The 14799-nt window shown below is 34.9% G+C and overlaps 1 protein-coding gene across 2 annotated transcripts; it reads right to left on the bottom strand.

Moving 5' to 3' along the window:
* Nucleotides 1–1554: 1554 nt before the first annotated feature.
* LOC121239574 (kinesin-like protein KIN-5D) lies at nt 1555–10294 on the bottom strand. Of its 2 annotated transcripts, none has more exons than XM_041136841.1 (23): nt 10127–10294; nt 9447–9730; nt 9231–9360; nt 8392–8547; nt 7829–8305; nt 7497–7594; nt 7236–7392; nt 7045–7114; nt 5622–5698; nt 5468–5521; nt 5290–5370; nt 5061–5172; nt 4517–4603; nt 4248–4423; nt 4008–4169; nt 3821–3928; nt 3579–3737; nt 3413–3496; nt 3073–3278; nt 2870–2971; nt 2683–2792; nt 2442–2593; nt 1555–2143 (listed from the first exon to the last, which is right to left on the bottom strand). In XM_041136841.1, the coding sequence occupies exons 2-23, from the start codon at nt 9608–9610 to the stop codon at nt 1919–1921; spliced, it is 3147 nt and encodes a 1048-aa protein (XP_040992775.1). In that variant the 5' UTR covers nt 9611–9730; nt 10127–10294; the 3' UTR covers nt 1555–1918. The 2 variants fall into 2 exon arrangements, with proteins under 2 accessions (XP_040992775.1, XP_040992776.1); XM_041136842.1 differs by lacking the exon at nt 10127–10294 and adding an exon at nt 9838–9919.
* Between the last annotated feature and the right edge of the window lie 4505 nt (nt 10295–14799).

Genomic DNA, 14799 nt, shown 5'->3' with positions numbered 1-14799 from the left:
GAGAACAAAACATATTGTTGTGCAGGAATTTATGGAATTATGCCACCGAATCAGTATGAAAATAAATGTTAGATAATAAAAAAAAATTAAATTGAAATTTTTAGTTCTCTTTTTATACATATCGGTTTGTGACATTTGGATAAAACGTGCAGTAGTAGTGACAGCATTCTTTGATTCACGTTTTCTAAACGAAGTCTGCAATTGTCAATGAATTTGAACTGATTATATGTTGGATTGGTGGCGAAATTAGAGAAATCACGACATAGTTATCATAAAAAAGTGACTTGGAGACAAGCGGATGAGTTTAAAACACATCAAGCGTAGGGTGGTTGTGGATAAATAATCCTTTTCTGAAAAAAAGAAAAGGAAGAAAAGAATACGAAGCAGTATTGTGTATTTATTAAGATTCCCAATAACTTTTGAGACAATGGTTTTGTGTTTAAAGTGACAGCAATTATAGTTTAGATCTCAAGATTTATGGGCGTTTGACATTTTTTCCCAAGTGTTACTCTTTATTTTTTTTAAAGGGGTTATGAGTATCATATTGTACTGTACTACAAAGGTTTACAGCTGCCGTACGTTGTTGGAAAAATAGCACCTCAATGGGGTCTGCTTGAGCATGGTACAAGTGAAGAATCCCAAAACAGGCAGTTGCCTAGACGGAGAAGCAGTTGTATTTTATAGCTAACTGGCATTGGCATTCATTCGGCCAGTGTATCTTCAAAATTTGAAGAAGTATGGCTGTACATTGGAGTAGTCAAATAATAGGAACTTGAAATATGAGCTACAGTATTTGGGAGTGTTTCTTCATATTTGAAGATGTACTATTTCATCTCATCTACTTTGATATTTTATTCTAAAAATCAGACCCAACACAAACATTTAATTAAATAGTTGAGAAGTTGAGAAATAGGTGAAGTAAAAAAATAGTAGGAAAATAATCATTTAAGTAAAAATTAAATTATTAATTAATATATGGTTAGTGTAGTTATAAAATATAAAAATATATATATATTATTAAAAAAATATTATTATATTATTATTTTGACTAATCCAATGTGAAGTTATGGCTTGAATGGTTTTGAATTTATGAAAAACATATACTTTTAGCTAAATTTGAGAGATGACTTTGATGAAGTCAATGTTAATGCTTGAACATCTCGGTTTGGTTTCACAAACCATTCATCTCGTCTCATTTCAACATTTAAACACCATTCAAACACAAATATTTTTCAATTTCAAATTTTCAAATACAATCATTATCTTTACATCTTTTCCAAACTGTAAAAAATAATTGAATTTTTTTAAATCTTAAAATATAAATAATATTAAAAGATTATATTCCAACTTTTTTTAATTTTATAATTTTTTTTATTTAACTTTATTTAATTCAAACCATTTCATTACTATTCATAAATTATATCATTACTATTTACAAATTTTCCATCTCATATCATATGTGTATAAACAATCTAGGCCTAAGCTCCATATCTTTCCTCCGAGTTAACTATCTCTTAAACGAGGTTCTCCATATATCTGTCAGAGAGACGAAAATTATTGAACAATAGAACGTTTTAATACAAGCATCCTGAAAAATCTTCACCCATACTCGAGTCGCAGTAGTAGCAGTAGTAGTTATATAAGCAGGGAGCTTCAATGAACTGAATCTCCCAAATACCCCCACATCTCTCCCCCCCTAAAAACAACAAGAATGAAAGAACAAAAGATTAAAAAGAGAAAAAGATCTACCATATATATATATATATTCCTGCCTAGAGTGATTTTTGCTTTTCTGGGCAACAAATAACGAATATAGATAGGTGAGAGTCCGACCGTACATATCGGCGGCACCACATGGTTTTATGTACACAATTTGTTGTTACCACTACCCCTCGCCCTTCTTTCTGTTCAACTCTCCTTAATTAATAGCAGTGAGAGGAACTCTGGAGTCTCTTACGGACTGGGCAGTCTCGTATACCCCACCAATATGTTTGACATCTCCATTTGCTTGCTTCGCAGATCTCGCATCCCAAAATGTCTTCAATAATTCCTCAAAAGCAGGGGTTCTGAGTTCTTCAATGGATGCCACGCTTGGTAGATTAAACGACCTCTTTCTCGGTGTTGAACAAGATGGTTCGTCCACCTGTTTGTGATTTGAGGGTTGGCATATGATTATAGAAACTACAACGTAATATATACATACACGGGGGCACGTTCTCTGTTCACATGCATCACATTTCCGGGAGAAGGAGAAAAAAATAAAATAAAAGAAAAGAAAGAAAAATATTTTCTCACTAGCTGTAGCGTTTTTTTATGCATTTTGGTTGCCAAGATGGTGTCTTGGTAGTGTTTTCAACTATATTCTCTCGTGGACATGTGATGTGAAGAACTACTAAATAGCCCCCAAAGTGTTGTATTTGTAAAAGATTTCCAACTCTTACCGTGTATTCATGTAGAAGACATTTCCCCGCATTTTCAGTTATCTCCACGATCTTATGGTAATGGCCTCCCTTTAATTCTCTCAAATCCCCGCAACAAGGAACTATCATTGAATTGAGATTCCCACATGCATCGTGGTCAAGTTGCAGTGAATCTGCATTGTTTTTTATTCATAGTTTGAGCATTATTTTTCAAGAGAAAAACTTAATGAGCAATAATGTGCATGTAAAATTAGATACTGACGGTCAATGGATGAAAACAGATCCTTGTTAACAGTGTCTACATCTTCCAGAGCAGTTGACAAAGCAGAAGAAAACTGAGCACGCAGGACTTGATTGGCTTCCATTCCCGTCCTGATTGAGAAAGGAAAACTTAATGAGCATTGAACAATCTTGAATAAAAGTCAACGACCTTATTGGGAGATACAAACCTAACAATGGAGTCCACAGAAGCAACATTGCTATTTTCTAGGATGAGCAAGGATTCTTGAGCATTCTTCCATTGTTGTGCACCCAAATTTGCCTTCTTTAAACTGCACAATTTTAAGTTCAGTTCACATACACTAAAAAAGAACTGAAGTAGACGAGACCATTCCCAGACCAACTATCATCTAATACTAAAAGTAGCCTATACCAATTCTGAAGAGCCTCTTCTAGGTCTTTCTTTCCACACTCTACGGCAGAAATATCCTCATCATGGTGGCATTCTGTTTTTTCCATGTGAACTGTCCACTCAGCTTTAACAGTGGAAGTGGAATCTTGCATGGTTGACATTTCCTGCTGCAGTTTGCTTGTTCTACTGGTTGCACTCTCCCGAAGATCATTTACTGCTACTTGGACCTAAAAAAATTGAAAAAATAAAGCTACTAATCAAAGCTCCATTTTGTCATCATCAATTTGATATACAACCTTTATGTTCCAGGGTACAGATGAGATTGTGCAGAAAGGAGAAAATGCAGATGCGGGAGAGGTACCAGTTTTTTCTTCCTAGCATTTGAACTTGCAAGCAACTCCGCAACTTTTTCTAATAATTGCCTTTCTTCATTAGCAGCGCACTCCTACATGATTATAAAAAATTAATACAACAGAAAAAGACCCCATATCCTGATCCGTGCAGTTTAAATAGAGTACTGCAACCACCTCAAACTTCTTTTCAAGTTCCGACAATTTCTGATCATTGACAGTTTGTGCCTCTTCCACAATATGGCTCAGCTTGGATGCATGCGCATCAAGAGTCTCAAAGAAGTTGACCGTTATTTTGGAAACTGACCTTGCGGTTTCGACTGCCCTCGCATGTGCCTGTATCATGTATCAGAGAAAACCATTTCAAGAAATTAAATAATAATACGAACCCTGGTTAAGATACACGACCAGTTACAAACCTCACGCTGTTGTTGTGCATAAGCAGATAGCTTCTCCTCTTGCTTGTGAAGACTGCTTTGAAGATCATTCAGCAGGGCATCAGCTTCTGAAGCAATTCCTTTGAATAGCTGAATTGCATAAATTAAGTCAGAGACAGCTATAAAGGAGAAGGAAGGTTAGGAAAGAGTTGTAAATAAAGTAACTTACGTCCTCAAGGGCTGATGAATGCTTAGAAACTTCAGAATTCAGGTCACTAAAAGTTGACTCAGAATTTACTTCGAGCTCCTTGGTTATGTCATCCAAAGCTTTAACACCAGAACCATACATGGTTTTCAACTTTCCCAGCCTTCCTCGAAGTTCTTCAGTAGCCTTCAAGGATAACAAGAGATAAAATTGACTGGACATCAAATCCGAAGAATTCACAGAATTATCCAGTGTAGATTCTACCTCTGCTTTCATTGATACAAAGGACTGCATATCTTCCTCCATGTCTTTCAGCTGCTGCTCTTGTTGAGTCACAGAAGTTGCCACAGTCTTATGCAAGATTTCAAGCTGTTGAGTTAATTGGGACTGGAACTTCTGGATGAGTATTCTATTTCCATCTTCAATTTTATCTTTACGCTCTGAAAGATCAACCAAGGTCAGCAATAAATCATCCTCTAGTACTGATGGACAACACCCAAAAGAAGTTTAACTTCCAAGACTAAAATACAAACCGATTTTGGCAAATAAACTAGACACATCTGAAGCAGCATTCTCTAGCTCTGCTCGAACCTCAAATGCTCGCTCAATAAGTGCCTTTTCTGTTCAATTAACAGGGGAAGTTACTGTTAAATTGCTATCTTCAATCATTTAAAATAAAACTTGAAGAACTAGAATTTCAAGCTATTTAAAGCAAACAGAGAAGGAACACCCTAATTAAGCCATCTGATTCATAACTTCTTGTTAGATATAGTCTACTGGATTACAAATGAATGAGACTTTAAAATGCCAAACCCAGAAATAGAAAATTGAAATGTAGGACATTCTGTCAAATGCCTTATCAAATATGTTTTGATCCATAAACTGCATAAAACAAAACCAACTTGACCAGAACAGCAAGAGGGAAGTATAAAATCTAATTTGGATTTATACCTCAAAAGTTTTTGACCCATTCAATCTTCAACAAAATAACTATAAGCAGGAGTAAAGAGAGACTGTTCTATGCAGACTACGATTTTTTTTTTTTTGTATAGAGCACAAGAACAGCGATTCACTGACCAGATTTGAGGAGATTGGATATGAGAAATTCCTTTTCTTTGATTGTTGCATTTGCCTGTCTGTGTTTTCCCTCGAGATCAAATAATGCATGTTCAGTTTCTTCGAGCTTTTTCTGAAGTTGCAAACAACAGAAACAAGTGAGTTCTTGCACAAGATGAGAGTGAGAGCAGGACAGAAAGTTGCACTGAAAATTGTAGCGTCTGTACTTGACCACCGAAGCATACTATACCTCAGTTTTCTCAAGTCTATCACTTAGTTCTGCTGTCAAAAGTTGCTGGGAATTGTAGAGTTCTTGAAGTTCCATAAGTTGCTGTTGATAAGTAATGTGATTATTTTTTTTATAAGTAGTCGCAACATAATTATTTTCAATTACGGAATTTTGATAAAATGATCTCAACTAAACATACCTTGTCCTTAGATTCTGAATCCAGTTCCATGCGTTCTATCTTTTCAGCCATGGCCTAGGGTAAAGAGAGAGATTAATAAAAGCTAGCAATACCACAAATGTACAGTAAAATAAGAAAATTATAGCATAATCCAACTTTATGCAAATAACTGAACCTTCTTCTCAGCTTCTTCATGTAGATAACGGTCTCGTGGTATGTAGATCCCATTCTTTTCTCTTGCAGCATAAACCTCTATTTGAACATATACAAAACATGCCGTACAATTTACTCGTCAGTACCCAAACATCCAAGAGTAATTAAATTACATCATAGTTCCTTATAATAAAAATGTATATTTCATCAATGTCAAAAGTTACTTCCTCGGTCTTATAATATATGAAAGTTTATAAATGGAATGCGTTTTGATGCAACACTATTCCGAAAAAGATCTAGGACTCACCAAGAAAGGTGAATGATTTTCAAAATCATTTGCAACTCAAGAGAACATATATAAAACAAGCCTGTTCAATCAGCTATGACAAGCCCTCTAACCTCCCTTGGTATACCTGGCCACTCAACATATTCTCCTTAAAGATCTCTTGCTATTCTCTACTTGGTGGAGAGCTTTTCTTTTGGTACCAAGACACTGCACTAGCACTTCACTCTCCCAATAGCTCTCTAATTAGAGCATTGGCAATGGTCTAGCTATTGCTAAGTCCAAAATTTGACTAAAAGTTGAGATCTTTAAAAGTCAAAATTGGACACATTGGACTACCCATCTAAAAGTTAAAATAATAATATAATATTAGATATTTTAATAATAATTTTTTTAATTTTTATATTTTGTAAATACACTATATATTAATTAATAATTTAATTTTTACTTAAAATTATTGTTTCCCAACTATTTTTTTCCTCAACCTAATTATCCAATAGTAGTCGTTGGGAATATTTTTAGAGTAAAATATTATTTTGGAGATGAATAGTGGCTGGCCAAATTTGGAGAAATGGATGAATTTAGGGTTTTGACTTCTCCAATGCAGATCACTTTTGAGGTACTTAGCCAAAACTTGGCTAGGCATTGGCATTTAGCTAGGCCAATGCCAGTGCTCGTTTTCATTAGCTACAGTTTTGGCCTTTCACAATAACACATGGAACTCAATACTGTTGAATAACAGCAAGATCCATCTGTTTCAATATCCTCACTTTAGCCACCTTTGCCATTTTCTTGGCCAACATTGTTTAATGCCAAAACAAACTGCCTCCCTTACCTTACATCTTCCAGTCCAAAAGTTAATTAATAAAGGTAAAATACTAATGGATATTCCCAGTGTTGACCCAAACATAGTACTCGAGAGTCCCAACTATGATTCAAATCAGATCTAATGCCCAGTAGATCCCCAAAATATTTCCAAACGAAAACCACAATTTTCCATAACAAGGCATGTGATCTTGAGAGTTGACATTTGGGCATAAACAACTCTCACATTTACAGCAAACTCTTACTGCAACCCAAAAAGGAAAAGGAGTATCTATTATGGAATAGGAGGAGTATTTCTAGAGAGAGAGAAACAGAGAGAGATCTAAGAGCAGTGAACCTTGCTTAAGCCGGTCAATTTCAGAGTACAAATCCTTGATCATTGCAGATTTCATCATCTTCTGATTGATCTGAAATGGTGATCAAATGCAACAGTTGCAAAGAAATGAAATTAACCCAAAAAAAAAAAAAAAAGGAATGTGCACCAAAAGAGGATTGATGACACACGCACATACTGTACCACTTACTAACCTCAGGTTTATTCTTGATATTTTTGGCACGGTGTGCGTAATCAAGGGTGCTGAGTGTTTCTTCCAAACAATGAATGGAGGGTGAAACTGTAGCAATAATGCATGTCTTTGTTTTCCCCCCCAACGAATCCCTCAATAACCTTGTTAGTTTACTATCCCTGATATTTCAAGCATCTTAACAATTAGCTTAATTTACAGGCTTACAAAAACAACCAAGAGACCAGAGAGAATCTGTTAACTAGTTATATTGCATAATTCGTACCTATATGGAATATGACCAGAGTGCTCAACTAGTGCATTAATAACACGACCCAGGGTAAGCAAGCTTTTATTAATCTCCCCAGCTTCCCTTGCTCTGCCCTGCAAGTTACAATTTCGTTGCTGTCATATAGTGGAAGTCAAGAGATAATTAAAAAAAAAAAAAAAAAGGGAAGGAAAAAATGAAAACAAAGCTGAAAACACAATTTCTCTACTAGGAAAATGTGCGCAACTCCAGTCAGGATAAAACACAAGAAATACACACAATATGATAGATGCAGCTACATTATTTTATGTACTAAAGTTGAATATGGTATAGTTCTATTCATGCCATACCTCTCGGGCACCAGAGCGTGAAATATTCTCGGAACCAGCAAGGTCAACAAGGTTCAGCTTCCCACATTTAATCATCTCTTCCCCTTCTGGTGTGCACTCTTTTATGTGAATTGTGATAGAGAATATTGAGTGAGAGCGACTGCTTTGTTTGTTAAGAAGAGTTTCGGCTGTACGCCTTTTTGCAGAACCTTTCTCTAATATTTTGTAAATTTCATTAGCAGTACATACTATCTCTTCTTCCAAGCCTCTCACAAATACACCCCCTCTTCCATCCTCCATGAGAGCTATGGGTTTCTTTGATTTGTCATCTATGAATTTAGAACACTCCTCTGGGGCCAAAAGATCCGAAATCTCCTCATTGTACAGCTCTAAAAATGTAACTTTCATGCTATATTCAGCATTCTGAGCTTCTAATATATCAAAAATCTGCTTAACAGCTCTTGGGATAACGCCCGCATCATTAGGAAATTCCCCGTTCTACAAAAAGCAGCAAATGGTAACTGATACAGCATGTAGATGCGAATGAAACATATAAAGTTGATCCATTTAAGAGAAAAGCAGACCTTTTTTCTTGCTCCTCCTTCCATTGTATATGTTTTCCCTGTTCCCGTTTGACCATAAGCAAAGATGGTACAGTTATAGCCCTCAAGCACTTCATTTACAATAGGAGACACAGCCTGATCATACAATTCCTTTTGTTGGGAGGTTGGACCAAAGACCTAAACCAAATTTCCAAAATTACAAACATTTCCAGGGGCTAAAGCAAAGACAAATAACACAAAATCACCCTATCAACTCCAATTGTCAGTTTCCAAACAAGCCCAGGAAGTGACATAATAGAGAATACGATCAACTTTCATACTTACATAATTTAGGACCACAAAAGAAACAAAAACCCACAAGGTCCTTTTTTATAAAAGTCTAGTTCAACCATTCTCTCACTTGAGATTGGTTATAGCCCTCAAGTACTTCATTCACAATAGGAGACACAGCCTGATCATACAATTCCTTTTGTTTGGAGGTTGGACCAAAGACCTAAACCGAATTTGCCAATATTACAAACATTTCTACCGGGTAAGGCAAAGTCAAATAATACAAAATCACCCTATCAACCCCAATTGTCAGTAGGAAGTGAAAATAAAAGAGAATATGGTCAACTTTCATATTTACATAATCTGTGACCACCAAAAAAGCAAAAACCGCAAGATCCTATTCTGTAACAGGTCTAGTTCAACCATTCTGCTCATTTGAGATCAGTTCCTAGGATTCGGGCAGCAAGAACACATGCAGCTGGGAGAACTAATCTCACAATCTTGCGTTCTCCTAACATTTCCTCGAGAACCCAAAAATAGAGGATTAAGGAACCCCAAAAAGAAATTACAAATAATTTGGCTCAGCAAACCTTGTCGAAGGCAAATGTTCTATCAATCTGCTTGTTGGCTATACTCTGAACTGCCGAAACTTCCCTTCTACTCTCATTACAAGAAATCACCACCGGCGTATGGATCCTCAACTCTTCCTCACTCAATGGCCTACAAATGAAATCCAACCACTGGATCATGAATCCGAAAGAAGCCACATTAACTTAACGACATGCTGAGTTCAGATTGGAACTGACCTGCAACGCACAAGAACCTGCACATTGACACCTTTGTCTCTGTCATTCTTGGTGTTGGAATTCGAATCCCCAGATCGCAGTTCCCGCACCAACTTATCGCTCGAACGTGGTGTCTGCGATGGCGATAGCGATACCAGTCCACCTCTTCTCTGCGTGGAATCCATTGCTTTTTATTTTACCGTGTGAGTCTGAAACTTTTCCCGAATCGGAAAAACTCAGTCGATCCGAATCAATGAGAGTCCTTCTGAATTCTCCCTAAATTAGTACGGATAAGAACCTTTCACCTAACAATCAGAGGAGAACGAAAGTAACAAAATGAGGTGACAGTAAAATAAAATTTCAAAAGATAGGAAAATTGTTGGTAAGGAAAAAAAAAGTGCTCGAGAGCTACACTGTTCTTGAATCTAAAATTGAAATCGACTCGGCACCAAGAAGTGAGAACTCGACGAGTGAACTCAGCTCCGGTAACCCACAATTCACTCGATCACACATAGATTTCACAACGAAGATAAAAAATGAGTGTGAAAAAGTACAGCGTAAATTTTCCTTTAACATTTTCAAAAAGTAGAAAACAAGGAATTAAAACCAGGAGATGCACATATTGATGAATCCGAGTCGGATCGAAAATGACCGATCGAATCTGAAAGAGAACAAAAAACTAAAAAAAAAAAAAAACTCACAGAAAGTTCTAAACGTAATGGCCGGCTGTAGAAGAACTTGAAGTCAGCTCCCAAGTACGGCACAGATTCTCGAAGAGAGAGAGAGAGAGAGAGAGAGAGAGAGAGAGCGTTTCTCTGTGCTTGGATTTGGAGCAGATAGAGTGAGAGAGTGAGAGAGAGAATATATACAAGATCAAAAATTTTAAAAGAAGTTACGAGGCGATTGAACGTTAAGAGGACGGCACTGACGGCAGGGTGATAACGTCGTCAAGCGAGCAAGATCCGTCTTATGAGAATTTTCCGACCGTTATAAAGGGACAAAAAGATAATTAAAACGCTCTTTGAAAACAATTCTTTTTTTTTTTTTTTTGGAACCGAATACGCGTCGAAAATTGGCCCCTTTCTTTCCTGGATATTACGAGATTAACCCCTTGCTTGGAAGGCGAGGAATTATTCATTATCTATTTAATTTGATCGATCAAAAGAGTTGAGATAAGGTATTTAAATTTTTTTTTTTTTTTTGAATTTTGAGTTTAATTTATTTTAAACTTAGGATGTTTAAGATTCAGAGCTCCAAGAGAGTGCCAAGTGCAGCTTTCCTGTTAATGTGGAAAAGTGGGCTCCACTTGGTTGCAACCCAATGGACCCCTCCCCCCATCACGAAGATTTCAAAACATATAAAAAAACCAAAACACAAGGATTTTTATTTTTTATTTTTAAAAATGATGGAGATATTTGAAATTGGGAAACAGCTAATCTTCTATTTCAAATTTTAAAAATAGGCAAAGAAGATAGCTTGCAAGAATACCCATGGAGAGAGAGATTGTGACTTTAATTATCAATAAACTTGAATTAATACTTAATAGGTTAAACATGATGGATTGAAAATTATATATTTTTTCGTGATTAATATCCAACCATCCAATCTAAGTTTTTCTTTTTTTAATCTAATCTCTATGAAATGCATCATCTTTTTGTAATAATAAAATGAGAGAATAAAATCGTAGATGTCTAAAATGTAATGGTGGTTGCCTAGATCTTTACCTTCTCCCTTAAAAAATAAATAAATAACTTACCACTATTGTTACACTAAATTGAAGAAAGGCCAAGACCTTTATTATTGTGAAAATTTTTATTTATAAGTCAGTATGGATAACAAATATAATAAAATATTTACATGACATAATTTAATTCAAAAGAAAAATTTTAAAATTTAAATTTTACAAATCAAATCTTATCATTTAAGTGGTGTGGATGGTGTGCTCTACACATGTGCTTAGGGATATAATTTATAATATTTATGGTCATTGTTAACGTTGTGTTTCGCATGCCTTTGAGCCAAGTTCTGATAACTCAGATCTTCAAAATTTAGGCTTGCAAAATATAAGAAATAAGGCAACTAGGAGAGGACGTCCTTGGGGCTGAAAATTCTTCGATGCCAAAATTATCTTGGAAGTTTGTAAATAAGTGAGAGCCTAGGGATCAGAGAGAGTTTTCTCATACTTGGAACTTGCTATTTATACCACAAGTCTCTATGATGGCATTATTAATTTAGTTTGTAGCTCAGGTAGTGATGTCATTAATGTGACGTGGTTATCCGATTTCTCCCACCCTACTAACGTCCTTGGTGATCCGTTAATGCCCCTCCTGTCAGAGGATCGAGGGTCTCCCCCCATACATTACGTCCACTACCCGGACAAACATTCAAGAGCTGGACATTATTCGAGGGGTCTCTAGGTCTGTAAGTCTTATCCCTCGCAGCATGTTCCCTCATGCAGGTTACGTCCAAAGGAGTCTACCTACGGGCCAGGTTGGAGACTCTACTTGTTCTAGGTTAGGCCTTTGGTTCCTGTTCCCTTAGTTGTCAACTCTCAGGTCCGTTGGGACAGAGAAGAAAATCCTCTTAAAGTCATGATAACAGTTGCATTAAATTAAAGGATAATATGAAGAATGCGAAAAGAGAGTGCAATAAATATTTCACAAAAATTAATATAAAGAAAAAAAAATGATAAAAAGACAAATCGAGAAATGGCTCCAAATAGGTTGGACTAGTTCCATTTTTTTGGCATTGACGGTAAGAAAATGTTACCACATTTGTGTTACATGCATCGATAAAAATAGGTGTTGGCCGAAGGGAATGGCAGGGTGGGACATTAGTAGCCCTCTAGTGGGGGCTTGTGGGAGGCAAACGATGGTGAATTGTCGCAAATCAAAATTCTTCAAAATCACAAAATCAATAAATAAATAAATAGGCATTAAAGCAAATAAACATAGGAGAAAGGATCGAGGAAAAATGACCATGGTTAGAGAAACAGGGACAGAGGAAGAGAATAGAGTGTTTCTCGTAGGAAAATGTTAGGTTGTCCTTTTATCTTTAGGTTTCACCGCTCCTGTATTTTTATTTTTTTAAAAGGTTAAAAAAGTAATTATTAGTAAATTTGTATATTTTTTTAAAATATTTAAAAAATATTTTTAAAAAAATACAATGCACTAAGAAGTACGTCCAGTTGTAAATACTGGACGGAAGAGTAGCAGGATTCTTTCTCGTTAGAGATTGCAGTGATTTTCTAATCAAGAATTTCGTTTCACTTGCGAAAGCTAAGATCTCGTTTAGATGCTGATATGAGATAAAGAAATTTGTAAATAGTAATAAAATTATTTGTAAATAATAGTAAAATAATTTGAGTTAAGATATTTTATGAGATTTTAGAAAATGAGAAAGAAAATATTGAGTAAAAATATTATAAAGTTAAAACATTGTTAAAATATATTTCTTAATATTATTTTTTATTCAAAATTTGAAAAAGTTGAATTGTTTTTTCTGTTCATTTGGAAAATTTGAAAAAATTGTAATAATTAATTAATGATTAAATGAAAAAGTTAATATTTGAGATTGAAAAGTATATATATTTGAATGTTGAGATGAGATAAGATTAGACTATTTCAACATTCAAAAGGGATCTAAAGATTTTTCTTTTGAAAAATGATATATACAAGTTTCAAATGCACAAGTTTCGCACAAGTCCTTCTTTTAAAAAAAAAAATGTCATCATGGAAAAGTGTGAAAACTCACTTTTTCTTGATAAGTCCACATTTTTACAAAATATTTGTATAAAATTTATATATTTGAGACTTATACCTAATATACTCTAAAAAAAAAAATATTCGTCTTTATGATCATGCTAATACAAAAGGAAAAATCCCGATTTATCAAGCACTTATCCTTTCATTTTAGGCCAAAAGATGAAAGATAAGCTCTAACATCATGTGAACATTGGCACTCATCAGAACATGCATGGATTGGTACACAAACTAATTTTCCGTGACAAAACAATCTCTTTAATTACTTCTCTTCTTGAATTCATTTTCGGGCTGCCATTAGTCTCAATCTAAGTTTCTATATCATTTTAAATTTTGAACTAAAAGATCAGAATTATTTGACTGAAATTAATAATCTAATTATTGAGAGAGATAGACACGTCATGTGGTCACTACAACATTTAACGCAAGCCTATAAGATTTGTGAACGGTATGATCTGATACTGTATCTATCTCTCCCTGTATTAGATCATCTAATCCAGTCAAGTAACGAATATATTCTTATTTATTTTGGGGGAAAGAAATTAAAATACTCGATTATTTCAAATGACAAATAGGACTAGTTAAGTGCAAAGGGTAACAAAAAAGAGTAATTTATACCCATAATATTTTGTATAATACAGTGTATAATAATATGTTAAATGATAGGTATTTTTGTAAAATATTTTATAAAAATAACATAATTTTATAAAAATATCTTTTATTTAATATATTATTATACAATATGTTATATAAAATATTGTGAATAAATCATTTTTCAACAAAAAATAGAGAGGATTCTTGAATAAAACGTGAAAAGATTGGGACGTAGGGAGGGAAAAGAAGGTTGATGATAATTAAAAAGCAAGACAAAGTGGGGTTTGTATGTGGTGGCAAAGGTAGGTGCCCCCACGTGATAAAGAGTGATGTGTGCAGGCACATGCAGCTGGTGCCTGACCTAGGCTGATTTCAGGAAAAAATAAAAATAAAAATAAAACCTCTCATTGCCTTATTCACCTAAATAACTATTCCAGCCCTCGTGACCTACCTTCTCCCTATATATAGCTTACCCTCTTGTACGTAGGGCTCTTTCTCAAACTTTCATGCGAAACAAACATCCTCTTAAGGATTATGTACGAACTCACGTCATTCTCTATCTACATGGATATGTAGCTTTGATGTCACTCTAAGAATTAATATTCCATTGATTTTTCATCAACCTGGTGATGCTGCCACGTGTACATTTTACACCAATATTGCTTTCAAGTACCTTTCCCATGTAAAAATTCTAGTTGTTTTCGGAGTATCAAACTGTTCCAATGAGAGGATGAAAATGATGTACGTTGTGAACCAGGAAAATGAGGTTTTAGATGTAATTTCCTTCAACAATATTTAGAAACAAGCTTTACCTATCATTGCATTGCTAAATTAATGAGCATTAAAGTTCAGTATATCTATGGGACATCCTTGGAAATTTCAGCTTACATGCTTGTGTAATATACTAAAAAAAAAAAGTAATACTTATGTTCTCAAATTTGTGTGTATAACACATCTAATAAAGTGCTTACATGCTTGCAGTGGGCGTGCCGTCTTGGTTCATGCCAGTACTTGTGGTT

The sequence above is a fragment of the Juglans microcarpa x Juglans regia genome, chromosome 7D, assembly GCF_004785595.1.
Source record: "Juglans microcarpa x Juglans regia isolate MS1-56 chromosome 7D, Jm3101_v1.0, whole genome shotgun sequence".
Lineage (NCBI taxonomy): Eukaryota > Viridiplantae > Streptophyta > Magnoliopsida > Fagales > Juglandaceae > Juglans > Juglans microcarpa x Juglans regia.
The sequence above is the reverse complement of the archived record's forward strand: the minus strand, read 5'-3'. Positions and strand labels throughout refer to the sequence as shown.